Source organism: Ambystoma mexicanum, chromosome 2p (assembly GCF_040938575.1).
Source record: "Ambystoma mexicanum isolate Mex_15411 chromosome 2p, UKY_AmexF1_1, whole genome shotgun sequence".
In the NCBI taxonomy this organism is placed as follows: Eukaryota; Metazoa; Chordata; class Amphibia; order Caudata; family Ambystomatidae; genus Ambystoma; species Ambystoma mexicanum.
In genome coordinates, this window is record NC_090923.1 from 779,955,541 (window position 1) to 779,982,624 (window position 27,084).

The 27,084-nt window shown below is 47.3% G+C and overlaps 1 protein-coding gene across 1 annotated transcript in view; it reads left to right on the top strand.

Moving 5' to 3' along the window:
- Positions 1-2,867, top strand: part of LOC138566786 (cytochrome P450 2F2-like) — a 376,524-nt gene extending 373,657 nt beyond the window's left edge. The window contains exon 9 of the mRNA XM_069644438.1: positions 2,786-2,867. Coding sequence (XP_069500539.1) covers positions 2,786-2,823 — 38 coding nt within the window. The 3' untranslated portion in view covers positions 2,824-2,867. The remainder of the gene's footprint in view (positions 1-2,785) is intronic.
- Positions 2,868-27,084: the final 24,217 nt, after the last annotated feature.

Sequence of the window (27,084 nt, forward strand, 5' to 3'; positions counted from 1 at the left end):
ACTGTAAATATATTGCTCAAATTCAGGGTTCATACTACCGCTTGCAATCGGCTAGCGACCGCACTGAATTGCATTCAGTTCACTCCTGGGAATGATTCACACAATAGCACCAGGCGCACGCGGCTTAGTGTGATATGGCTCCCTTTCAATTTCGTTTTTTGTAACATGGTTGTTTTTTTTTGGTTTTTTTTTCACCGGATATATTTATTTTTTCTAATTGGAAATCCAATATGTTTTAATTGCCTCCTTGACATGCAGTCAATCTTTTTATGAAGTCGGGTTAGTTTTCCAAGTTTTGTTTCCATTGAATTCAGCAAGTCCAATATGGCAGATTTATTTTCAATGCAACATGGCCATGTTTGAATTCCTCAGCCTTTCGCTGCTTAGCTGCAGCTTTCTATTTTAGTCCTGTTTCTATCTTCGCAGCCCGGGCTGCTTCCTTTCAAATCACTTTGGCTTTTCCTGCTGTGCTGGTAAGACGGGTTTTCATGGCCCCACTGACACTTGCAATTAGTGCACTTGCATGTCTCAATTCAACAATACTTGATTCTCTCTAGTACCAGTCAATTACTCTCTGGATTTAGATCGCGTAATGCTTGGTGTGTTTGCTTCCTAATCACATTGTCATTACATAACTTAGTTGGTACGTTACAATTGCTTTTGCAATTCCTGACGCTTAGAAATGTTGTGTTTCCTACAGAAATTACCCCAATTGCGAAGCCGTGAGGTACAATTTTCCTTTTTAAATTGCTTTTTAGTCTACATCACATCTTTTCACTCAATTTGGTTACATCCTTTCATAATCTCTCTTTTCTTTACGATTTCAGAGAGTTTTCTGACATTGTCCTTCATTCAATTTATCTTAGGTCCCATCTCCCATTTACAGGTACCTTTGTAATTGGCACCTTTTTGGAAATAATTCCGGTATATATCTCTGCTTGTAATTTAACTTACATAAGAAGTACCCATTATTGGGCTTTTTGGTCAACCTTGCTTCTTTGAATGTGCTGTTACAGTGACTCCCGTGGATGCATGTTAATTTTTTGTACCTTTTTTCCTGTGTATTTCTTGCATCCCGGCACCATGGATTCTCCATTCATTTCAACATCATCCAATATGTGGTACTGTGTCTTTTTTATTACCTACCACTGATGCAGTGGTTTCCCTTATTTTTATCATGACCTTTGATATAATGTGACCCTTCAATCCTTCTTTTCTTTTATGTTGTGACCCTTTTTTTTTATTATGCTGTATGACAAAATTATCTACCTATAACTTTTGTTTGTCTCTGTGTTTTATGCCTCTTGCCTTGTTTTTGAATTTACACAATGCATGGTTTTTATACCAACATCACTTGTTTATTGGTGCATAATTGTCTATGATTTTGTTGTGTATTATGTTAAGCCTCGGATGAAGAGTCGGTTTAGACTCAAAACACATGTCAGGCTACTTTGCAAATAAATACATCAGACTTATAACCACATCACTCTTCAATTACTTGCAACACATGCCAATATTACACTCTTGGGCGCAGTGTGACTGAGAATTGCCCGTGCTCTAATCACTAGAACTGTCTATGTTGGTCTGTTGCAGTAGAAAAGGAGGGGTTTCCGGAGAGTGGGCGGTTCCCCAGTACAGCATGCCGCGGTGCTGACATATTTATTTCTGCATTGTCCCAGCCCTCTGTAGTGGCAGTGGTTAAGTGTGCCACCGATACCAATAACACAGATCAAAATTAACTTGTGAGCGCCACTGAAGATGCTGAGGACTAAATGCAGGCTTATTTCCTGGTGCCCATATTTCCCGAGTAAGTTGTGACCACACCCTCAACTAATCAACAGAACACCCCATACACAGCAGTGCCTATTGTACAGCTTATCGAACTACAAGACAATGCACAAAATGAGGAGAAACAACTATGGACAAACAGAGGGTGCAAACAGTCCCTAACCGATTTTTTGTGGAGACAAGAATGCACTTGTAAAGCAGTCATGCCTCAGTAGCTTTTGACCAACTTCACCACTCCTCCCACAGCTCAAAGCAACACATTGCAGCTGACAGACAGGAAGATTAGTTTGTACCCAACAACAAGAGCACCGAATGAGCATGAACATACATTGCATGTCAAACATTCAGCACAGGCCGATGCTCCAAACCTTACGGGGAATTTGCTCTTTGCCCCGCCCTTTTGGGCCGTACCGTCAGCTACACATAGACTACGCCGGCATGGGAGAAAGGTGCAATGGGTCCCAATATTTGATTGTTGTGGTCTTCCCTTTTTCACGATGGGTTGGGGCAGGGCCTTGTGCACACATGGATTCCAAATGTGCTGCCAAATTTCTTGTCAGTGAGGTCTTCTCTCCATGGGGTGTGTGTGGTGTGCTAAGGTCTCCGATAACAGCACACATTTTTTCATTGAGCTCTTTAAAGCAATAACAGAATTACTTGGCATTAAAAACCAGATGTGTTCAATTTATCACCCCAGGCCAACAGTGTTGTGGGGAGGATCAATGGCCTTCTCAAGAGCAAACTATCTAAGTGTTGCAAAATGTTGAAAAAGAAATGGGTGCATTCCTTACCCTTGGCTGTCTTCAGTCTATGCACATATCCCAGCAAGTACGATCATCTATCACCCCACGAGGTGGTCACTAGTCGGCGCATGAGTACGCCCATATCCCCTGTCAGGAGGGCATCTGATGCCCATAGGGCATAAGCGGTTTTAGGTGACAGGGTTAAAGAGAACCTGACAACATTAACACATGCAATTAAATGTGTCTCCCAACAGATTGCACCGCCACGACAAGAGGACACAACGGACACTGAAAACACTACAGCGGCAGGCTCCCCACCCACCCATCCACTGCTGCCTGGAGAATTTATTTACGTAAGGAGTTTTGTCAGTAAATTGAATAATCCCAAATTTCATGGTCCCCAAGGATTAATATTTTCAACTCCCCTTGCTGTAAAAGTAAACAGGCTTCGCTATTGGATCCATCTTACTGATGTATGCAGGGCACCGCCAAACAGTACACAACAACCTTAATGGCCCTGGTCCCTGTTGCCTACCTCAGCCCCAATAATATAGTTGGGGCTGAGGTAGGCAGACCTTTTGGCCTGTAGTTTATTTAGGAGCACACACAGCCAGTAGAAGATAAAGGGCCTGATCACGACTTTGGCGGGTATTAGCCCTACCGCCGAACTCCCCGGCGATAATAGTGCCGGATCACGAGTTCGGCAGTAATGTAATTCCCCATTCCCCATTGAGCCCATTCGGGAATGCCCCATTCCCCATTGGGCTCAATGGGGAAAATTCACACTCTTACCGCCGGTGGATTTCCTGCCGGCGGTAATAGAGCACATTTTCGGCGGATTTCCCCCCAGCTCAGAGCTGGGGTGAAATCCGCCGAAGTCCTGATTTGGCGGACCCTTAAATCCGGCAGTACTAGCGCTACCGCCGGATTTAAGGGTTACCGCCAAAGTCGTGATCAGGCCCAAAATGTGTATAAAACCTCTCTCTCTCTCACTCTCTCACTCTCTCCCTCTTTCACCCCACCCTGCCTTTTGTGTGCATTTTCTTTTCGCTTTTAGGAAAGAAGACAATGGAGCTAGCTATATTAGATACATCTGTTTATGTTAGAATTATTTTTAGCTATCAACCCGTTCCTAGATGCTCTGCTTCATATATGTGTGGTATGCATTTTAGTGCTGGATTATTTACCATTTTAATGCTTTTATTGGGTTTTTATTAGGGAGCATCTTTTATATGGGGAGATCATATGACAGAGAGGTTTGGGGAAGTACATAAATAAACATCACCATCATCACTGTAAATATGTACAATAATAGTAATGAGCGTAATAACAGTTTTACAGACCAGCAAGTACACCTGCACATATTAGCAAGATAATGAGTATGATATTAGAAACCTTTTTCACATTTGTTTTTTAAAGTATTTTGCATAACATAAGCATGTATGATGATATTAGGAGTGAAAGTGTTGTTAGTAAACCCATGGGACCACATAAAATAATGAAACGGCAAGCACGAACGGCGAAGTACGATGCATACCATGGGCTAGGCCTTGATGATAGTGAAGATGAATGACACCCTGAGATGACAAACACAAATATGACTGCAGTAGGAAGACAAATTGCAAATGACAGCTGTTATGTGTGTTCACTAATACCACACACATCAGGGGCACCCAAAGTATTAGTACCACAGGAAGTAACAATCATAGAGGCACAGTGCCTGGTACATCTTGCGCTATGTAGCTTTAAAGGCACCTTCCAGGCACACAGAGTGCGACTAGAACTCATTGATACAGACCCACTGCAATGTAAAGATAATCCAAGAGACATTCAATGCCTGCAGCAACCGTATTTGGTTATCCAAGGACTTAAATATATAAATAATAGATGTCAATAGATCACACTCAGCTGCTTGGCAGAGAGCCTTCTGAGATATGAAAAGGAACTCCTGGCCTGAGTGAAAGCAAACTGTGGACAAATCTGGACAGAGCATGTTACAAAGTTGACATGGATTGCAGCAATACAAAAACCAGTGAAGGTGCAGTGAGAAGAAATATATGAGCTTTGCTTCCACCGTTAAGGAACTATTTATATCGGCTCTAATGCATGATGCAACATGACCCTCCTGGTTCCAGACCTGAGGAAGGGTACGTCAGCTGTGATGGATTGCTACTGGGTCTGTGGCCAACAACCATACTTGCAACTCCCACCATCATGGAGGGGCTACTGTTCCTCAATTCAGATGCAGAACCGTTACGTTCCTCAAAATGCTGATGACAATGGAAGGAGGTGTGTGCTGAAAAATTGGGGAATCCTGCTGTACATTTGTTCCTCCCGAAGATGCAGAGAACGGATTGTTACCTCACATAATTGCAGCTGTACATGGTACATGGTTTGCATGAAGAAAGAAGGAGCAAATCAAGGAAAATACTGGTTTGATGTTGCATTCAATTGAGCCCATCCTGGCTGGCGTCTATTGTGAAGATTCTGGTACCAGTCATCGTGTTCATCTTGGTGATCTTCACCTGCCAAATGGGCCTCCAGTGTTGTGCCAAAGCAGTGCCTAGTAGTGCAATGATGATGGTATCAATTGGGGTTTCAAAGGTACCTCGTAATACAAGAGATAGGGAATTACAAACTGACCAGGCCATCCTCCACATTATCCCCATCCCCCATGGAGACGAAGTGGACCACTTGTATCACACCACCATTGTCCCACCCCCTGACCATGAAAATTACACAGACGTATGGGTAGTTCTGGCAGGCGATGGGGGATGCATTTATATGACATGAGGAATATGCGTGATCAGGGGAAAGCTTATGTCCGTGCACAGGGCCTGGATACCACAAAAGGGAACCCCACCATATAAAGAAGCAGTGAGAAGGGAGAATGAGTGCATGTATGGGGGAGAATTTGTTACTGTAGAAGTAACAAAAGGAGGGAATGTTTGGAAGGGAGCAAACGCATCCCACCTCCCTAGGTGCTTTAGGGTGAGGCGAGTCCAATCGGAACAACTATAATGGTCCAGGGGAAAGGGAGGCATTCTAAATGTCCCCACACAATCATAATAGTGTGTGTAATTCAGATGCTTTGACATTTTGTGCGTAGATAAGCAGACACAGTTTTGTAGCCATAGTCGTTGCATTTAGTGTTGTAGACACAGGGTGTGAGCCTGAAGGAAAAATATGAATAGGCCCAAGCGCTGACGAGAGAGGCTTGCGCTGCTAACTTTGACAGAAACCTTCCTTTGTTATAAAAATGTTGCCAATATATGTGTTCTAGAAAGAATGTGCCCTGCAAGGCCATGAGACAGAACTGGGCACCTTGGTGTAATTGTTATCACACACAGGCCACAGCAGGCCTCTGACTCTCTGTTAAGACTAATTGGGCCTCATTACGAGGTCGGAGGTAAGGGGTTAACGGCAACGGTAGGGTGCCGTTGCTGTTAACCCCTTACTGCCACATTATGAGGTCCCTTAGCGGGAGCCGCTAAGGGAACAGGGAGCTAATAGCGGACCCGTTATTAGCTCCATACCCATTCCCATTGAGCCCTACAGGGGCTCGAATGGGAATGGGGAATGGTTCTCAGAATGGGGATTTACCGGGTCCTCCAAAGTTGAAATGATCTGGTAAGTCCCTATTCCAAGAACCCGGACCCGGAATGCGGTAATAGTACCATGGCTACCTCCAACCTCGTAATGAGGCCCATTGTCTATACTCTGGCCTGGTGGACAGATGTATAGAAGTTCAACCTATATTGTGACAGGGACAACTCTGGGGAGCTGTAGCCAAACCCGTTCAAGGTAGCAGTGACAAGGGTCTAGACTAAGTCTCAAGAGGTGGTGAGCTTGTAAAGGGTACACAATTAGTACACACAATGGGAATCAAAGATTACACTTAGACAGTAGGTATAAAAATACAGTTATATATTTATGGCCAACAACACTATGAGAAATGACTACTAAAAGGTAGAACTATCACACAACACTAATAGTAGACAACATCCATACAGCCACTGAGGTAGGGCATAAAACAAATCAAAGGACTGTAAAAGAAAGTGGGGATTAGGTTAATTACTACAGGTCCACAGAGAATTAACCTTCAAAAGTCCTTCCCTAAGTTGTCTCAGGCCTTGTGCCCATAAATTCAGGAAAGTTCTGACACAGTTTGTGATTCAGGAAAAAAATAAAGTAGGATCTTTGGGGTCCAGTGAACAGTTCCAAGGGTTAGAGGGCAATGTGTTCTAACTTATAGAAGTGTCCCCAACTTTCGGAATGCTTGCACCAACAAGCTACGGTAAAACTAATGTAGAGTAAAAGTTTTGTTGAAGTTAGGAAACGTTTAAAGGGAGTTTAGGGGCAGGTAAGAACCACTGTATCTTATGCCCCATACACCGATTCTTCCCAGGACTTGGCAGGTCAATGGAAGACCGTGCAAGGTTGATTTTCCCCCGTCATCCTCAATCCTAGATATGCATGGGTTGCAGGTTTGAGCTGCTCCCTGGTTGGAGTCTTTCGCTGGTGCAAGGACTCTTGGATGAAGAATGCACAATGCAGATAAACATGATGCAGGACCCCTCTCAGGACTGGGCTAGAGGCAGGTAAGCCGTTTCAGACAGTGGTCGCAAAGGACCTCAAAATGGCTATGCAAAGGGCCTCACTTGTCGCAGTCAGACTTTTCCTCGGATCTTGGGTCTCCTTGAAGCTAGGACTCTGAAATTACGCTAAGGTAAGTCTTGTAGGAAAAGCTGAAGATCCCCCAAGTTTCGGGAATGGCAACGTCGGCAGCACGGCAGCCCAAACTTAGAGCTAGTCAGCCACAGGACGGTCCTGCAATACTTCTGAAGGCTCTTCTTCACAGGGTACTGAGCTGATATCAGGAATGTATGTTCCCTCCACTCCAAGGGTTGCGGTTCCCTCGCAGGATTGCTGAAGATCATGAGCTGGGGTCCAGTGAACAGTTCCAAGGGTAAGAGGGCAATGTGTTCTAACTAATAGAAGTGTCCCCAACTTTCGGAATGTTTGCACCAACAAGCTATGGTAAAACCAAATTAGAGTAAAAGTGTTGTTCAAGTAAGGAAACATTTCAAGGGAGTTTAGGGGCAGGTAAGAACCACTGTAGCTTATCCCCCATACTCCGATTCTTCCCAGTACTTGGCAGGTCAACGGAAGACCGTCCAAGATTGATTTTCCCGCCGTCATCCTCACTCCTAGATATGCATGGGTTGCAGGTTCGAGCTGCTCTCCGGTTGGAGTCTTTTGCTGGTGCAAGGACTCTTGGATGAAGAATGCAGAATGCAGAAAAACACGATGCAGGACCCCTCTCAGGACTGGACCAGAGGCAGGTAAGAAGTTTCAGACAGTGGTCACAAAGGGACTCAAAACGGCGATGCAAAGGGCCTCACTTGTCGCAGTCAGACCTTTCCTCGTATCTTGGGTCTCCTTGAAGCTAGGACTTGAAATTAAGCTGAGGTAAGTCTTGTAGGACAAGCTGAGGATCCCCCAAGTTTCGGGAATGGCAACGTCAGCAGCACAGCAGCCCAAACTCAGAGCTGGTCAGCCACAGGACGGTCCTGCGATACTTCTGAAGGCTCTTCTTCACAGGGCACTGAGCTGATGTCAGGAATGTATTTTTCCTCCACTCCAAGGGTTTCAGTTCCCTCGCAGGACTGCTGAAGATCATGAGCCATACAGAGCACCATTAGGACAGCAGCAGTCGATGGTCGCCAGGGCTTCTTGAGTCAGGTCTCTGGTCTCTTCACAGGTCTCACAGCTGGACAGGAGTTTTGGCTCCTTCAGGTTACTCGAGAATCTCTGAAGAATGGGTGCAGGGGTCCTCTTCTTATCCTAAAAGCAAGGTAAGAGCCAAAACTCCCTCTAGCCAATAGCAGGACTAGCCACTCACACACCACAGCAGTGGTCCAATCCGGACCACTGGTGGGAGCACTCATGCATACCACTCAGACACACTGAAAATCAGTTTGTGGATTAGGAGCAGACAATCCCAGCCCACATCTGGCCAGCAAACACACCAGTAGCCCACCAAAAGCCTCTGCTTTCCCGGGCACTGGAAGTCCATATAAGGATGTTCCTGGCCTCACAGGCCAGGAAGAAGGCTAAAGAAAAAGATGGCCAAAGGACAAGCGAAAAACCATGTGGCAGAGCCATGTTTGGACACTAGCCTCAGTTAGTAGCCAAATACAGTAAACGTGGTAAGGCTAAAACAAAAAGCACGAAAAACTGTAAAAAGTCACTGCTTCCACCAGTTTGTCCATTTAGAAAAAATGATTTCAGTGTTAGTCTAGGGCAAAACAAAAAGTGTACCCCATTGTACTGCATTGTAAGATGCATTGTACAATGATAAAAGTTACCACAAGTGATGATAACAAGTTACTAAAAGTAGTAACTAAGTACCAAGAATAAGGAACCAATGTTTTCCAGTACTGACAGCCTGAAGGGCATGTCAGTTTCCCCATAACAGATGAGCAAAAGACAGTTTAGTGAAGCTTAAGGCTTCGCTGCACTGTAAAAAGTACAGGGCCCTCATTACGACCCTGGCGGAAAGTGACTGACCGGACCGCCACAGCGTAAATAGCGTTTCCGCCATTGCACGAAGGAGCAAAGTGCGGCCCATTCCGACCCATCGGGCACGAGCACCACGGCATGGCGGAAGTGCAAAGTCCGCGATGGCGGAAATGACCCCAAAACGGCCCACACCGCCGCCGTACGGCGCCCTAGGTGCAATACCGCCACCCATCACAGCGGACACCGCAGTGTGCGCCTACCGGAAAGTACGGTGACCGGAAATATACGGAAACGGAAGTAAAAACATGGGCCCGGAACGGGAAACATCCCGCCGTACACCTATAAAACCACTAAAACCACACAACCACTAAAAACACTACCCTGAGACACACCCCAACCCGTCATCCACCCTAGCGAAACCAAGAAAAATGGGAAAAGTAGCGAAGAAAGCGTGCGACCGCAAGCGGCAGGTCCACTTCTCCCGTGAGGAACTCACCGTGCTAACAGAGACCCTCCAGGAGAATGCTGCCGTCGTCTTCTGCACGCAAATGACCAGGACGGCACTTGCAAACAAGAAGGCCATATGGGCTCTGGTGGCACAGCGGGTAAGTGCGGTGGGGACCGCACCCCGCACCCCACATCAATGCCGAAAGCGATGGGACGACCTGCGGATACGCGTCCGCAGCATACTCTCTGCCAACCGCAACATTGCCACAGCCACCGGGGGAGGTCCTGAATCACCCATCAAGTTGACCCCCTGGGAAGAAATCTGTGCCTCCACCATCGGAATGGAGAGCATAGAGGGAGTCGGAGGGATGGAGAAAGGAGTGCAGACATCCGAAGATTCAGGTAGGTGGGCCAGATAAAACAATGCCAAATCCACAAAGTCCATCCATGTGAAGTACCATGTGTCCACATAGTGCAACAGAAACACATGTCCAGGAGAACGTCCACACACATCGGCCTGATAGCGCACGTTAAAACCCACAATAAATACATAAATAATTAAAAACCCCTAAAACACGCACTACACGTGCAGCAGGCACACCCTAACTGCAGGCTGCCAAACAACTGCACCCTCACTCCACACACAAATGAAAGCACCTCCAAGGCCCCGACCCAAATCACCCTCAGGTACCACCCCAATGCATGTGATACAATGCCATTCCAATTCCCACAGACCCATCAATAACCCTCGCCCTCCTTTACTCCACCACAGGGTCCGATCCAAACGACGAGCATCAGGACACCCCTACCAGCACACCTGCAAAGAGGGCCAAGACCAACGGCCAAAGACCCTCCACCTCAGCTGCACGCATCAAGACACGGCAGCAGCACAAATCAGGTGGCAGCACAGAGGAGGGAACATCAACAGGCACCCCAGCAGCCAGCATGCCCACACCACCACCACCACAGGTCCCCCCAACGGATGCCACAGAAGGCACTGCCTCTGGTGGCAGCAGCACCATAGGTGACACCCCATTGATGGCAGCATGCTCCGACACAGAAGACGGGGATGTCGAAGTCAGATCCATCCATGACCTGTCTCAATCCCCCTGTCTGTTCCATCCCGTACACCATGAGGATACCACGCAGGGGCACCCACAAGACGACGACTGGCCATCCCCCACAAGCCCTGTGGCAAGGCAACATGAGGTCAACAGCCCCTCTGTGACACCCCCGCAAATGGCCATGGCCCAGCAGAGGCAACAGTCCCTCGACCAGTTAATCGTGCAACAGCAGCAACTGGCCACGCTCCTCAAGGACCATGCCGATGAATGTGGGGGCACTAAGGCAGACATAGAAACATCAACTGAGACACTTAGGGCAGAAATGGAGAGAGGTACAGAGACACTAAGGGCACAAATGGAGAGTAGCACCGAGAGCCTGGGAGTCCAAATGGAGAGAAGCACCGAGAGCCTGAGGGGGGAACTGCATGCGACGTCCAAGGACGTATGTGCCGAACTTGCCGCAGTGCGCCGTGTGCTCACTGAGCTCTCGCAAACCCTTAGGGACATGCATGGACGTGAGCAGGCAGAGACATCATCCGTTGCAAGTTCCGTCCAGGGCAGCCCCCAACGTAGATCTGGGAGGAACCTGCGCTCCACAGGCAGGGGTGCCCCTGATACCCGCAGAGGGGGCTTGCAATAGCGACTGCCCACTGACAATGAGCATCTTTGGACACTGGTGTTCGGGGGGGAGGTAGGAGGGTGGAGGGGGTGTGTTGGGCTCACTTGGGTGGCGGGTCGATAGGGTGTACAACATGATATCACATATGCCATAAACAGTGCACGATCAACCAATGAGATGTGTGGACATTGATCTTTGTGTACTAGGCCATCATAGGCGTACAGTCCATATTGTGCATGTCCCAGACACACACAGTGCCACGAGTCCCGTGTCCATGTATCAGCCACCAGGCGTGAGTGCTAGAAGCATACATCAATGAGATGCTGACGAATGTCACGGCCCTCCGGTGCCTCGCAGACTCCTTGAGGTGCTGCCACATCCCCACCCTCATCATGACCATCATCAGGTGCTTGCAGTTCTGCGTCAGGGGGCATGGGCACATTTCTACGTACGCACATGTTGTGGAGCATGACACATGCCATCACCATCTTTGCAACCTTCTCATGGCGGTACAGGAGTGCCCCGCCAGACCTGCTGAGGCAGCGGAAACGACCCTTCAGTAGGCCGAATGCCTGTTCAATGACTACACGGGTACGTGAGTGGGCATGGTTGTAGTCCTCCTCATGCTGGTCCCGTGGGTTCCGGACTGGTGTGAGGAGCCATCTCTTCAGTGGATATCCAGCATCACCTGTATGTGGACGATAAACGTATGATGTGGAATGCCATTGCTACGTACGCACACCCCCCCCCCTTCCTGCCAGGTCATTGCCGAATCACATACCCCACATTATCATGCATGTAATGAGACTCACCGAGTAGCCAGGATCTGTTCCCTGCGTGTCGCTCCATGTAGCGTGGTATTGTAGAGTTCCTCAAGACCATAGAATCATGGGTTGATCCAGGGAATCTGGCACAACAATGTGTAATGATCCTGTTGGAGTCACACACCATTTGTACATTCAGAGAATGAAATTGTTTTCGGTTGCGGTACTGGGCCTCCATGGCATGTGGGACGACCAATTCCACATGGGTGCAGTCGATGGCACCAATGCAACCCGGTATGCCGGCAAGTGCATGGAATCCCACTTTTGTGTTGGTAATTTCCTGCTCCGAGCGTGGTAGAGAGATGTAGTCGTCTGCGTGCTGCAGGAGGGCATCGAGCACTTGCAATAGTGTCCGTGAGAACAGTGGCTGAGAAATGCCATGCAACTGTCCGACTGTGTGCTGGTAGGTGCCTGTGGCCAGGAAGTGGAGTACAGACACCACCTTCAGTAGGGGTGGGATGGCGGTTGGGCTATCTATCATGCTGACAAGGTCAGCCTGTGTCATGTCCACAATGGCGGCTATGGTGTCCCGGTCCAGACGGTAGAGGGTGTGGATCTGCTCATCAGTGAGGTTGAACGGATGTGCTCGGAGGCGTGGGATTGCGGGCTGCCTGCGTGGTGGTAGTGGCTGTGCTGGCGGCCCTTGCTGGCCCTGCCTTGCCCTCCTCCTCCTCCTGCGTCTCCTCCGTGCGGCCGGTTGTAGTTGGTGTTCGTCTCCTTCTTGGAGTTGGAGTACTTGCAGTGCTATCAGGTCCCCCAGGGCCAACATCGCGAGTCCTGCCGGTAGCATTTCGGTGTGGTTGTGGGAGGAGACTGGGTGTGCAATTTATGTGTTTTCAGGCTGTATGGCCTCCACCTGTGGTGATTCATTCCACCTGTGCATACTGCTCTCCCCTTTGGCCGAGCACGTCCCGCACACAACGCTGCAATTCGAGGAATGGCATCTTGCTATTGCAATCATGTATTTGTACCCGATGGCCGTGTAACATTGGTTGACATGTTCATTCTGCTGTGGTCCCATTGTTTCACATACTATCTGTGCAGTCGCGAACAGACTTGTGAAGGGTCAGTGGAACGTAGTACTCGAGTAACGGTGGACCCTCATGCATCACTGTACCGAGTTGCAACGACGGGCGGGGCGTCCCATTTGTGGGTGAAGGCAGTTGCCATTTTCACACACAGCCGCACTCGATGGATTAATTAGTGATTTCAAACGGCCACAGATGCCTCTTCGACGTGATGTTGCAAATGAGGAATTCGAAGGGCGGCGCTTTCGGTTTTCAGCTAGCGGCGAGGAAATGCCCACAGGTCTGACTGCAAATATAACGTACTATTGTTCAATGTCCTTGGGACAGGGGCCATGGCGAGGATGCAATGATTGATATGAATGGTTTGGGATGCGCAATAGCGACGTGGGCGATGAGGCCGGACGTTCCCAAATACATGTTACTTCACTACACTGGAATTACGGGCTGGGGCACTGTGGATTTTGCAGGCTGCATAACGCACAGACTCAATGGATATTTCTAATGTTATGTGAGTAAATATTCAGGCGTTTTAATCCCGGGATGAGGGAATGATGAATGGATGCATGGGAAGGTGATTTGATACAGAGTTTGCCATGTACAGGGCTTCTTGGAATCTATCCGCCTCCCCTACGCTATGTGATGCAGGGCTGCCATAGTGGGACCATCGTCTATCTGGCCTTGTTGAGCCCTCCCTGTCTCGACGCGCCCTCAGACACTTGTGTCCATGCACGTTACCAATCCCATCTGATGGATTCTGTTTTGACAGACGCATGCACAGGTACACTCGTTTGTGATGGTGTTTACACCTCGATATAGATAGTTATGAGTCGCAAGTGGTTTTTGGGTGGTGATGAACCTTTGGAGTGGGCTAGCATGCATATGGCTGTGGATTTAGTGTGATCATTGAAGTGAGTTGTTCGAATGTAGTTCTGATGGCCATTCTGTTCTTTTTCTTTTCTTTTGGTTGACAGGTATCTCCTCCCCTTTTGCCACTGCCATCTGTATGCCACTCCTGCAGATGGCTTTTACTCCCGACACCTGCTGCTTCGTGTTAATCAGTGGAGCAGCATTACGATCTTATGGGACGATCGCCAATGGGCCACATGCCCTTACGCAGTACTGGTGGCTCGGAGCAACATTTCGGCCTTTCAGCTGGACTAGTGCCTCCCCATTGGGACGGCCCTGCGGTTCTGTGCGCTTCCATGTTGCCTTTTCGTACGTGAATGTGGCTCTGTGTACCATGATGGAACAGGGCGTCAAACAAGTAGTGGCTGGTCATTTCTTGTGGATGCAGCCCACAATGGTGAAATGTGTTTTGGAGTTCATGGCCTGATGGCTGTATGGGCTTGGTGATTTTGTTGTGCATTAAATTTCTATTCTGATTTGGCCCGTGTAGCGTTCTTCTTTGCAAGTGATGTGGCATATTCCTATTTGGGGAGCGATGTATTGTGAGGAGATCTGCATTGGGTTCCAGCTTCGGAGTTTAGTTGCGTGGTACTGTACTGGGCGCGTTTGCCTACGAAGCCCGTGAGGTCAGGGATGGGGGCTGCCAATATGACTGTTTGAATGTTGTCATGCTCAGGGGCGGGGGATTGGGTTTTGTGTAACAGATGCCGGCCAGCCAGGTGGACTGGTGGAATGATGTGATTTTCGGAATATTGCTGGTCACAGGTGCCTGTGTTTGCGTGCGTTTCTTGGTGGGGGACTGTGGTCATGTCCATTGGGATGGCTTCTGTATTCGTGCCATCTGTGCCCTGCAGCTCCCATTGGCCCCTCTTGTGTTTCATTTGTTCGTTGGCATGCATGGGTGACTTGTACATTTCAATGGTTGCATTGTGACTTCATTGCACCTACGGGGAGTTGTACTTTGTGGGCAGGGAGCGGTGTACATGCACTCAGTGGGGCCGTTTACGGTTGATTCGCGATGCCGTACTTCTCACCGTGGCGGAATGGTACATTCCGCCATGCTTGATGGCGTTAGGTACATGTCCGCTAGGGTCGGAATTAGCGTACCCTTGCACCATGGTGGTGTTTACGGTTTGGCATGGCGCGCGCGCGTGCTTGGTGCAGTTAGCGTTGGCGTTCACTACGGTGTCGCTAATGGCTTCGTACTTTGCGGTGACGGGTCATAGTCGCACCGAGCGCTATTCGATGGCGGTATTGCATTTCCGCCATCGTTTTCCGAATTCCGCCAGGGTCGTAATGAGGGCCCAGGTCAGGATAAAAAATAAAAGCAAAAGTTTGGGGTGTTGTGGTGAGTTACTGGTTATGGAAGGGGGATGTTGTAATGTAAGTTAGTATTGTATTGGATCACTGGTCAGGAGTGCATGCTGATGGAATGTTGATGTATGCATAATAGACAGCTCTGGAGAATGTTAAGGGAATGTGTGGGTGAGTGTTCTATGAATGTCAGTTGAGGGCCTGAGCTGCGAGTATAAGGATGGACGGTGGGTTGGTGTCCCTTAATGTCCACTTGAATATATAAGAACCTATGATGTACATATACAAGTAACTGGATCTTATACATAATGTATATATGTACAATAAAGCCTTCATGGACTAAACTACATGGCTCCACTGCCAGTCTGTGTATGTATGGATTGAGCCCCACCATTAAACATAACATGGGGGTCCATAAAAGTGGATGGAAAGGTGCAGTAAAGATAAATCTTTCCTAACACTCGACCTGCCCCCCTCCCAGACTAGGGACAGGAGGGAACTAATCCACCCCTGGATGGATACTCTGTTCCAACCGGTTATCCCAGTTGTCCAACCCATCAGAATTGCTGAATTTGGGATCTGGCCTTTGTCCAATAGTGAATTTTAAGGGCTGCAGACTCATGAACCACCTGTGACACTTTGGATTCTCTCTCTTACTATCCACCAACCACTTAGGCATAGGGTCAGCATGCACAGTAAATTGAGTCCCATGGAGGTAGGACCTCAACTTCCTAAAACACCATATGATTGAAAAACATCTTTTCTCCACCTGGTGCCACCTGAGTTCTCCACACCTAAACTGGTATCTGATGTGACATATAGGTTTTTCCTCACCTTTGTCATCAAGCTGTGAAATGTGCCCAACTATCCCAGTGCCATATACATCTGTCTGCACTAACACAGTTATGTTCCAATCAGGTGCCCTTAAACCAGGGGTCTGTCCTTAGGATTCTTTCAGGACAGTGAAGCCTTATCACACTCAAGGGCCCATATGAATTCTTTATGTTCCCTATGAGTAGTGAGGGCAGTCATAGGAACAGCTATATTGATGTAGCCTGCCTCATTGCTCCTATGGTTCCCAGTTACGGCCAGGTAAGTCCTCACTTGGGCTTGGGTAGTGGGGGTTGTCCAGCTCTGTACATCACTGACAAGAAGTACTTAACTGACAAGAGGTTGCATCTTGTCCCCACATACACCAATTGTATGCTCAGCGAAGACCAATGGCTCCTGTTCAGTTTGACACTTGGAAGACTCCCTGAACAAGTTGGCCTGATGAAGGTCCTGACACCCAGTCTCTCAAGTTATTCCCAGTTCCTTCCAAGTGGGGGTTGAATCTGCCATGTCATCCAGACATGTATTGGTGAGATCCATTTTCCCATTCAGAACAGGGGCTAGGCTCATTTGACAGGTGTCATTTGCAGCCACCAATCACGAAGGCCATACACTGATGTAAGGATCTGAAAAGGCTGAAGCTGCTGTCTCCTCCTCAGCAGAGACTGCAGGGGATATGTTGTCATACCCTGCAGAGAGATCAAAATGGCAACTGTAGTTTTCAGTACAGTGCTGATACACTAATTCATTACCTCTTAGTGGAGACTGTGTATCTGTCTTGAGGACAGAATACAGAGCTCTAGTGTCCATACAGAATCCCAGACTGACTTTACCTGTATGTCCCTGCAGATTCTCAGAACTTGACCCTAGACAGCTAGAGTGCTTAAACACTCTTTGTTCCAACACGGGGTGTATCTCACACCAATTGTCAGAACTTCTTGTTTGGTCTGAACCGCCAAAAAAAAAAACAACACTTGGTGGGTTCACCAACTCCCATAACACTGTCTGGTTTACACCAATCTGCTATAGAGTGTTGCAGTGACAACACGGAGTGAGATTAAAAGAAATCTCCAACTCCCCTTGCTGATCTGGGGTCAGGTGAGGAGACACGAGGTCAATCTCACTGAAGCCATTAGCACGACTGCTGAGGCACAGGGCAGGGGGCGATACAGATTACTCTGACTCCCTTCCTGTAGTCATAGGCAGGGCTCCCATTATATGCATCAATATAGAATCCTTCATAATATTCATAGGAAACATTATGGTAACCTGTCCAGGTCCACCAAGGCCTTCTGCATAGTGTCTCTTGCCAAGCTGTGACACATAGCAAGGCCCAGACCACTCACAGGTGTTCAGGGCTTTAAATACGTTTGACAGGAGAAGGTCCTACCTCCATCATTGGGGCTCACTGAGGGCTCCAATCAAACTCATGAGAGATTTGACAGTTCTCTCCCTCAGACCACCTTCCTATGGATGACAGCTAAGTGATATTTGACAGGTTACTTCACTCTCCCTCCACTTGGTCTGACCACTATTGAGCACTGCAGAGGAGCTACTTTTGGGCCTGTCATTCAGTATGACATTAATGACTGACATGGCAGTAATTTTCTGTGTGGTGATATTAAGGCACATGGTGTTGTGATGAGAGACCACAATTTCAACTTACTGCCTGAGGTCTCCAGAGTCAAAGAGCTTAACAAAGTAGGACGTGACTCTGGCACAAATGAGTCCAGTCCTAAACATGAAGTCTGGAGTATGTGAATACATGTCTCACTTCTGTCAATCTGATGACAGAGAGGGAGACGACTGCAGTGGGATTCTTCTGGAACCCCAATCATGGTCCAGCAGGAAAGTGTGTTAGACCACTCCAGTGATATCTTGACCCTAGGATGAACCACTAGAGGAATGTCCCGGCCCAACTGTTGGAGGAAGGGCCTCACCTCCAGAGAAACCTCCAACCTCTCAGGGGTGTTTCCCTGGTGGACTCTGTGGGCTTACTTTCCAGAAACCCACCTTCCTGTTGTATTCTTTGCGTCACTGAAGGGGAACCCTCCCACTGGAAGCAGGCCTTTCTCCAAAGGCTTAGGTAAGATGGTTTCCTTCTTTGTTGGCCCATACTAATTTCTCCCCTAGGGGTCTCCTCTACCAGCATGCTAGGTAGCTCAGCAGCCCTATAGGATCCAGGATTTCCTGGTAGTCCTTCTTTTAAACCAGGAATATGGTATCTACCAACTACCTCAACAGATGTTGTAAGTAGGACAGGGGGAATATGTTCTTTCCCTCTACCTCTTCTATTGACTCCTCTGGCCATGGGTTTACCCTTAGGCCTAGGCTTTCCCTTAGGCTTGGCTAAGGCAGCCTGATTCTGAGACCAAGTGCTTGAAGGGTCAGGTGAGTGTCTATTAGGACCTAGTTCTTGAAGACTAATCTCACTCAGAACTCTTCAAGGGACAGCTCTCCTAACATTGACAGATACCCTGACCAGTTCACTACTCACTGCTCTACTGACAGGTTCTACTGGAACATTAAGAGAGAACCTCACAGTCAAATCAGTATCCCCACAGGATTTCTGACAAGGCCCTGTGGGTTTACCGTGGAGGAAGCTACTTCAGTAAGACTGGGCCCAATGTTCCCAACAATAGAGGGTCTTAAACATTCTACTAGACCACTATCCTCAGAGAACACATGACTAAGGGGCAGGTCTGGGATGGGAGCAGAAACTCCAGCTCTACTATATTCCAATGAATCTAGTCTATCTTCAGACTCTTCACCTGAGGGGAAGCAATCTAAAGGGAATGACACCCCTTCAAAGGCTAGACTTGCAGAGTGGACCCCAAGGTCTCACCCTTACACTTGTGGTCCCCCTTCCTGTGGTCACTGGTTCCACACGTATAACAAGTCCTACTGGATCATGACACATAGAGATGCTTAGAGAAACCATTCTCATGCTTGGGAGGATTAGGTTCACTGCCCTTACCTGACGCTTGTGACTTTCCCGTATTAAGCTTTTTGTGGGCCTTCTTTGACAAAGTTGTATCGGTACCCCCACCCTCTTTCTCCTTCTGTTTCTTTCCCTCCTCCTACATACCTGAAGCAGGCTTGTCCTTATGGGACACTCATTGTGAGACCCATTAGTCAGCAGCAATGGCTAGCCTCTTTTGATTTAACACCTTTGACTCAGCCAAATGCTGCATAAGCTCTGGGGAACAAGAGGCAAACATATGGTCAAGCATGACCATATGAATCATGCCCTCCAAGGTGGTTATCTGATAACCTTCTACCCAGCTACACATGTTTTTCAAAGAATCTGCAACAAAAGGCACACAGGTCATACTTTTTTTCTTGATGTATTTTCTAAATCTCCTCAAGTATTGGGCAGGAGTCTTCCCAAACCTTAGGATGCAAGTTTGCTTAGGTTTTGCAAAATCCTGCCTGTCAGCTTTAGACATTTCCATAATGGCACTGCAGCCAGAATGGGGCAGTCTGCTGAGCAACCATGAAATTCTATCAGGATCACCCACTCCTTGTACTTCACAGGCAAACTCAAAAGTTACAAGCCAATCAATTATACATTCTTATCCTCATATTTACTTAGAAGATCTCTTGGGAATCTAGGATGTGAAGAGGATCCAGAACCATCTCCAGATCCTCTGGAAGAACCTTGTGAATCCTGAATCCTGGCAAGCTCCATCTGGTGATCTCTCTCCTTCTGCCTTTCTACTCTCCCACACTATAACCTGTCCATATTGAACTCAAGCTCCTTTTCATTGAGCCTGAGCTTCTGCCTTTTCAGGTCAAGCAATGCCTCAGCATCTGAGGTGGTTACAGACAAAAGTCCAGAAGCTTCACTTTCCTCCTCCTCATCCTCACCATTAGAAGCTGCAAGAGCAGCAATCCTTTACTGCTGCTGGGTCCATCCCCAGCCCACTACCAGTACCATTAGATAAGGGAGGTACACATTTGCGTTTCTGAAAATCAGGAATGTTCACAATTAATTCTGCTTTAGTGCCAGAGACTGTTAGGCCCCTGTCACTACACAACGCTCTCAGGTGATCCACTCTAGAAGAACTTAAAGTAGTGAAAGTAACTGTTTCCATGTTATCCATATTAGTAGATGACTGTTAAATGCTAGGCAATATCTGGACACACCACCAGTGCACTACACTGAGGTATCCAATATTGATCCTTTTCACAAAACACCCAGATGTTAAGTGTAGAGGGTCATCCCACCACTGTACACCAATTTGTAGCACTGATTTTCTATACTTGGCCTGGTGAACAGATGTATAGAAGGTCAACCTGTATTACGATAGGGACAGCTCTGCAGAGCTGAAGGCAAACCAGTTCAAGATAGCAGTGACAAAGGTCTAGGCTAAGTCTCAAGAGGTGGTGAGCCTGTAAAGGGTCTGCAATGAGTACACACAATGGGAATCACAGATTTCATTTAGACAGTACGTATAAAAACAGTTATTTATTTATGGCCAACTACACTATGAAAAATGACTACTAACAGTAGAAATATCATACAACACTGATAATAGATTACATATACACAGTCACTGAAGTAGGGCATAACAGAAATCAAACCCCTATAAAAGAAATTGCAGATTAGGTTATGTACTACAGGGCCACAGAAAACTAAACCTATCTTCAAATGTTATTCCCTAAATTGTCTGGGGCCTTATGCCCAAAAGTTCAGGAAAGTTCAGACACAGTTTGTGATGCAGAAAAGAATGAAGGTAGGGGCTCTGCGGTCCAGTGAATTGTTCCGAGGGTAAGAGGAAAATGTATTCTAACTAATAGAAGTGTCCCCAACGTTCGGAATGCCTGCGCCAGCAGGCTATGGTAAAACCAAAGTATGGTAAATGTTTTGTAAAAGTTAGGAAAACTTTTAAAGGGAGTTTAGCCGCAGGTAAGAACCACTGTAACTTACCTCCATACTCAGATTCTTCCAGGAATTGGCAGGTCAATGGAAGAGGGTCCGAGGATGCTTTACCCGGCGTCAGACTAAGTCCTTGATTGGCAGGGGTTGCAGGTGCGAGCTGCTCTCCTGTCAGTGTTTTTCGCCGGTACAAGGACTCTCGGATGAAGAATGCAGAAAAACACAATGCAGGACCCCTCTCAGGACTGGACTTGAGGTAGGTAAGCAGTTTTGGACAGGCGTCACTGCAGCATGGTGACGCAAAGGGCCTCATTTGTTGCGGTCCGACCTTCCCTCCTATCTCGGTTGCCTTTGAAGATAGGACTCTGAAATTCCACTGAGGTAAGTCTTGTAGGACGAGCTGAGGATCCTCCAAGTTCCAGGTTACAACGCGGAACAGCGACATCAGCAACCGGGTAGTCCAATCTCAGTGCAGGTCAGCCACAGGACGGTCCCAGAACACGTCCGAAGGCTCTAATTTGCTGGGTACTGAGCAGACATCAGGACATCCCTCCATTCCAAGGGTCACTGCTCCCTCGCAGGACTGCTGAAGATCACAAGCAAGACAGGACAGCATCAGAGGTTGTTTGCCAGGCCTCCTTCAGTGGGTCTCCGGTGTCTTCACTGATCTCACAGCTGGAAAGGGATCTTGGCTTTTTCAGGTTACTCCAGGATCTCAGAAGAAATAGTGCAGGGGTCCTCATCTTATCCTAAAAGCCAGGTAAGAGCTGAAACTCCCACTAGCCAAAAGCAGGACTAGCCACACACACACCCCTGCAGTGATTCAATCAGGACCACGGGCGGGAACACTCATGCATACCACTGAGACACACTGAAAACAAGTTTATGGATTGGGACCAGACAGTCCTTGCCCACCCGGCCAGCAAACGCACATAGCCCTCCAGCATCCCGCCAAAAGCCTTTTTCTTTCCGGTCACTGTAAGTCCATATAAGGATTTTCCTGGACTCAAAGTCCAGGAAGAAGGCTAAAGAAAAAGATGGTCAAAGGACAAGCGAAAAACCATGTGGCAGAGCCATGTTTGCACACTAGCGTCAGTTAATAGCCAAATGTGGTAAACGCAGTAAGGTTAAAACAAAAAGCACCAAAAAATTGTAAAAAGTCACCAAACCTGTAATGTGGCCCCGTGTAGTGAAGCTTAAGGCTCCACCGTACTGTAAAAAGTAGTAAAAGTAAAGGTCAGGCTCAGGCTCAAAAATAAAAGCAAAACTTTTCGGGGTCCATAAAAATGGAAGGACAGGTGCAGTAAAGAGACATCTTTCCTAACACCCCCACCCAGCCACCAATATAGCCCCTACAACTGCCCTAGTCCCAAGACCCCTGAATTCCAAGATACAAATTGACCCCAGACCACCAACCATAAACCAATTCACCATAAAAGATCTAAGAGCATATTCTTCCCACCTTTATTTCATAATAACAGGATTTGAAGTGCAAGGTACAGCGAGGGATACAATAGAGTTAAAAAGTGAGGGTTGAAGACTTGGAAACAGAAAGACGCGATTGTGAGGAGTGAAGGATGTGTCGGTCAGTACGACCTTGAGTCTCCCCATGTGCCAGTCTTTAAGCATGCCAGATGCCTTGGATAATGATAGAATAATCTATTTACAAATGTAGCTAATTGCTCCATTGGCCTTGTTTCCCTGCAGACGATGTGCCCAGCAGACCCCACGTGATGGAAAACAGACGTACTGAGCAGCGACCAATGGCCTGTCATCCCCATGGCTGGCCATGTATAGGGTTGCACCAACAAGCCATGTGGGTTTTCACTATATGTAATGATGCAGTCTATGATGCTGTATCACTTTTTAAGCTTGTGCTTGCACCCTTTTTCCCCAGAATGTTCCATGACAGCAGAGTTCTTTGCTGACGCAACTATTTTTGTAGAAATAAAACTTGTTATCCTTGCCAGAGTTTCTTGGGCCTTTTTACCCTAGCGGGTTGTATTCTTTCTGGTGTGAATGTTTAGGGGCGTGCCTTCAACCACCATGGCGGCACTGACCTTCAAGCATTCAATGCCTTTGTGTGGGTCCTGGACTTGATATCCTCCCATCGCATAGGAAAATTGGGGCAGCAGATTGCCACCCACTCCACGTTGATGGCAGTCGTGATGTTAACCCCGATCTGCTTGCATGCTTCTATCGCCCGTTGCTTTGCTGGGTCGGAGAGGGCCTCATCATTCTTCATGACCTGATCCACGAGCATGCCAACTTCTCTGGCACTGAAGTTGGCAGCCATCTGTCTCATTGCAGTGGGGTTGACGCTCAGTTCAAAGGATGATGGTGCAGACATGGCAAACCCCGAGGCAGGTGTGGGTGGGCAAAGCAAGCCAACGCGGCTCACGGCAAAGACAGTGATATATAAGGGTTGCGATGCGTGACACTGGTTGTGGATGCTGCGATGCTGGAAATGTGTTGGAGGGACAGGTCCTCCATGTCCTTGTCCTGTACTCCTTTTATCATGTGTGTTCTGTGTTATTTGCTGCACATGAGTCCCTGTGGGACTCCTGGCAGTGCAGTACTTCCTCCTTTTGGTGATGGTGAACAGAACCTTGGGATACCCTTATGGCACCCATGGGTGGGAGTACAACCCTGTACCCGTGTTTATGTGTTTGGGCACCTGTATATGGCCCACAGAGCAGGGTATGGGCTGGTGACAGCTCCATGCTGAATTTTGACAGGTGCTCTGAGTATCCTCCATTTTGGGATACCCAGGCCTTGACATTGGAATCAGTTGATTCCTGATAGGAGAAAAGATGGCCCCTGTGGCCTCTTGGTTTATATTACCTGTTACCTTGTTTTCCCAAAGTCCTGGGACGTCCTGACTCTGTCCCTTCCCCTGACTGGCTGTTGGGTGGAAGAACCGTATATGGTATTTTGGGGAAGTCCAGGCCAGACTGGCTGGAGCCTTCCCAGTGACTGTATGTTATGGGTACGCCCGTGGGGCAGGACCTGGGTGAATGGAGTGTGTGACCAATATACATTTCATGTTATGGGTGTTTGTTTTCTAGTGTGTAACACAATGAATGAGAAAGCCCTGCCTGGAACTGATATGAATGCAGTATGGTTTGCTGAATGGCTGGGTACTTGTCCCAATCCACATTCCTTGTTGTGAGTGTCTGGATGGAGAAGAATGGCCTGAATGCATTGTGAGCCTGATTGGCTGCCTGCTTGATGAATGCCCTTCTGAATGATTGGCTGCCTGAGCCTGGTTCAGCAGTGTGAATGAGAGGCAGAACAGTACATCTGGGGACCTCTCACTTACCAGAATTGTTCAAAATCTGAAGTCGAACCTTGATGCTTAACCTTGAAGCCCAGATGGAAGAAGAAGGCTTTGCTGCTGCTTTCCTTTGACGCAATCCGAAAGCTGTGGTGTCTCCAAGAACTGATCCAAGAGAGCACCTGGCTAGGAGACCTCTACCCGAGCTACGAGAGAACATCGTGCAGCAGCTCATCTTAATCAAGGCCACAAAAAACCCGACGAAAATTCGAAAGCAAACCGTGGTCAAGTCCCGATCGCCGACACCAAATGCTAACGCCCCGATGCCCTTGCTGGGCCTACGTTCTTCATCAGTCTGCTTTGCGGCAACGAACCCTCATCATCGAGGTGTACTGCACACCTCATCTTTACAGGACTTCCACGACCGATCATTGACAAGCACCGAAAAGGTTGAAGCTGCTCTCTCAACAACATTGTTCACCTTTTCTTCGAGGAATCTCGACGACCTGTGGCTTCTGCCTTAAAGGGAGTCCACTCAAGAGGGATCGGTCGATGACCCATTGAAGAACTCTGCTAAACTCAGGTAAAATGGGGGTACTCGAACATTTTAGAAGGAAACAAGACTATTTTAAACATATATGGATTGGGCTTGTTGATACACTTTATTTACAGTTGCCCAGGTGGGGGGATCCTCATACAGAACTGTTTCTGGTGGTAGGGACCCAGTATTCTGCCAATTGTTTAACACAACTTGTCTTCATTCCTATGTCTGATGTTGATTCCCTTTACTATTTGATTTGTATGCCATTAGAAACTGTCAGCAGTTGGTGCATTTTAAAGGAGTCGAGTGTGAATTGTGGTACCACATAGACATTGTACATATTTACCATATTAGAATTGCCAGAGTACAACGTGTGTTAATGATTGTGTATATATTCTGAACCTTATTTATATAAAGAACTGTGTTGTCACATAACATAGTTTTGTTTTGTTTGTTTGTTTATTTTATTTATATCGGGCACCTCACCCGGAGGTAATTGGGCGCTTGAGGCTGGAAGTGGTTACATGGCATAGTATAGACAGTTGTAAACATTAATACAGTTTGTAAAATTACAATGGTACAAATATACATTAAACATTATACATATTATACATTGGGTCATAGCAGTAGTATAGAATGGGTGACACGTATACTAGTTGAGCAGACCACCTAGCTATTAGTAGTATCAGGAGCTGCTGTTTTGTGTTTTGTTAAGGATCCATGTGATAACATGGCTTCTGAATTTGTTGAAGGTTTGAATGGTTTGGATGTTCTGAGGGAGAGTGTTCCATAGCTGGGCGGCTAATACCGGGAAGCTAGAACCTCCGGCGCTTTTTAGATTGTATCTAGGCACCACCAAGGATGGTGTGTTAGATGATCTAGTGCATCTATTGGATACCTTCCATGCGAACTTGTCTGTGAGATGGGGGGGCTTGGAAGTTAATCGCTTTGTGTGTGAGGCAAATAGTTTTTAGTGCGATTTTGTCATGTATAAAGAGCCACCTGTGTTGCTTTCTAATTTCTGAACTGTGCTCTCTTTTAGGAATATTCAACGCTGCTCTAAGCACGTTGTTTTGCATAATCTGTAGTTTATTTACAATGGACTTGTTTGCTCCTAGATAAAGGCTGTTGCAATAATCCAATTTGGAATGTATGAGCGCTCTGGCCAGTGTAAGGCAACTGGTGGGGGATAGTACAGGTCTACAGGCTCTGATCAACTTGCCAGTGTAAGCTGGGGCCGAAGAGGTCATGTTGATCTGCTTCATAGGTTAGACTGGGCATCAAAGTAGAAACCTAAAGTTTTTACATGTTTGGCTATGGGTATACTGTTCCCATCGATGACGATATTTGTGTAGTGAGGAATTAGTTTAAGAAGGTTTATTAGGTGATCCGACTAGGAGTAGTTCTGTCTTATCATCATTCAAGCAGAGGCCATGTGTGGCCATCCATGCCTGAATGATGATGTAGACTTCGTTAATCCGCGCAACATCTGTATCATAGGTTCCTGAGAGGGGTAGGAGTATCTGGGTGTCATCTGCATAATTTGTGTAGGTGACACCCAGACGGTGCAGTTTGTCGAATAGTGGCTTTGTAAAAATGTTGTACAAAGTGGGCGAGACGCAGGATCCTTGGGGGACTCCGCAGGTGATGGGGATGGGGTCAGCATCTGCTGACGGTGTGAACACACGCATAGTTCTGTTAGCGAGGAAAGATTGGATCCAAGCAACTGCAGATTTGGAGAAGTGGGCCGCAGAGGATAAGTGGTTGCAAAGTATGGAGTGATCCACCAGATCAAAAGCCGCAGAGAGGTCGAGTCGAAATATGATGGCCATCTTTCCTTTGTCTTTCAATTCATCGATCTGGCTTTTGAGGTTGACAAGTGCAGTTTCTGTTCCATGCCGAGGTCTGAAGCCAGATTGACGGGTACATAGTAATTTGTGAGCTTCAAGATATTCTTGTATTTGCAAGTAGGCTATTCTGTCCAGAATTTTCAGTAGAAAGGGGACTGTCGTAATTGGTCTGTAGTTAATGGGTATAGCTGGGTCAAGGGTCTGTTTTTCAGTAGTGGTAGAAACCAGGACTGTTTGAGGTTACTTGGGACGGAGTTGTTCGAGAAGGAGGAGTTTACAAGTTTAGTAATGAATGGGGCAAGGTCTCTAGCTGCATCTTTTCTAATCTGAGCTGGGCAGCTGTCACCCTTGCAGTTAGATGGTTTAAGAGACGCAATGATTTTGTGGACTTCAGGAATGGTGACTTTTTTGAAAGTGAAACCTGAGTTGGTGTGAGGGGTGGGGG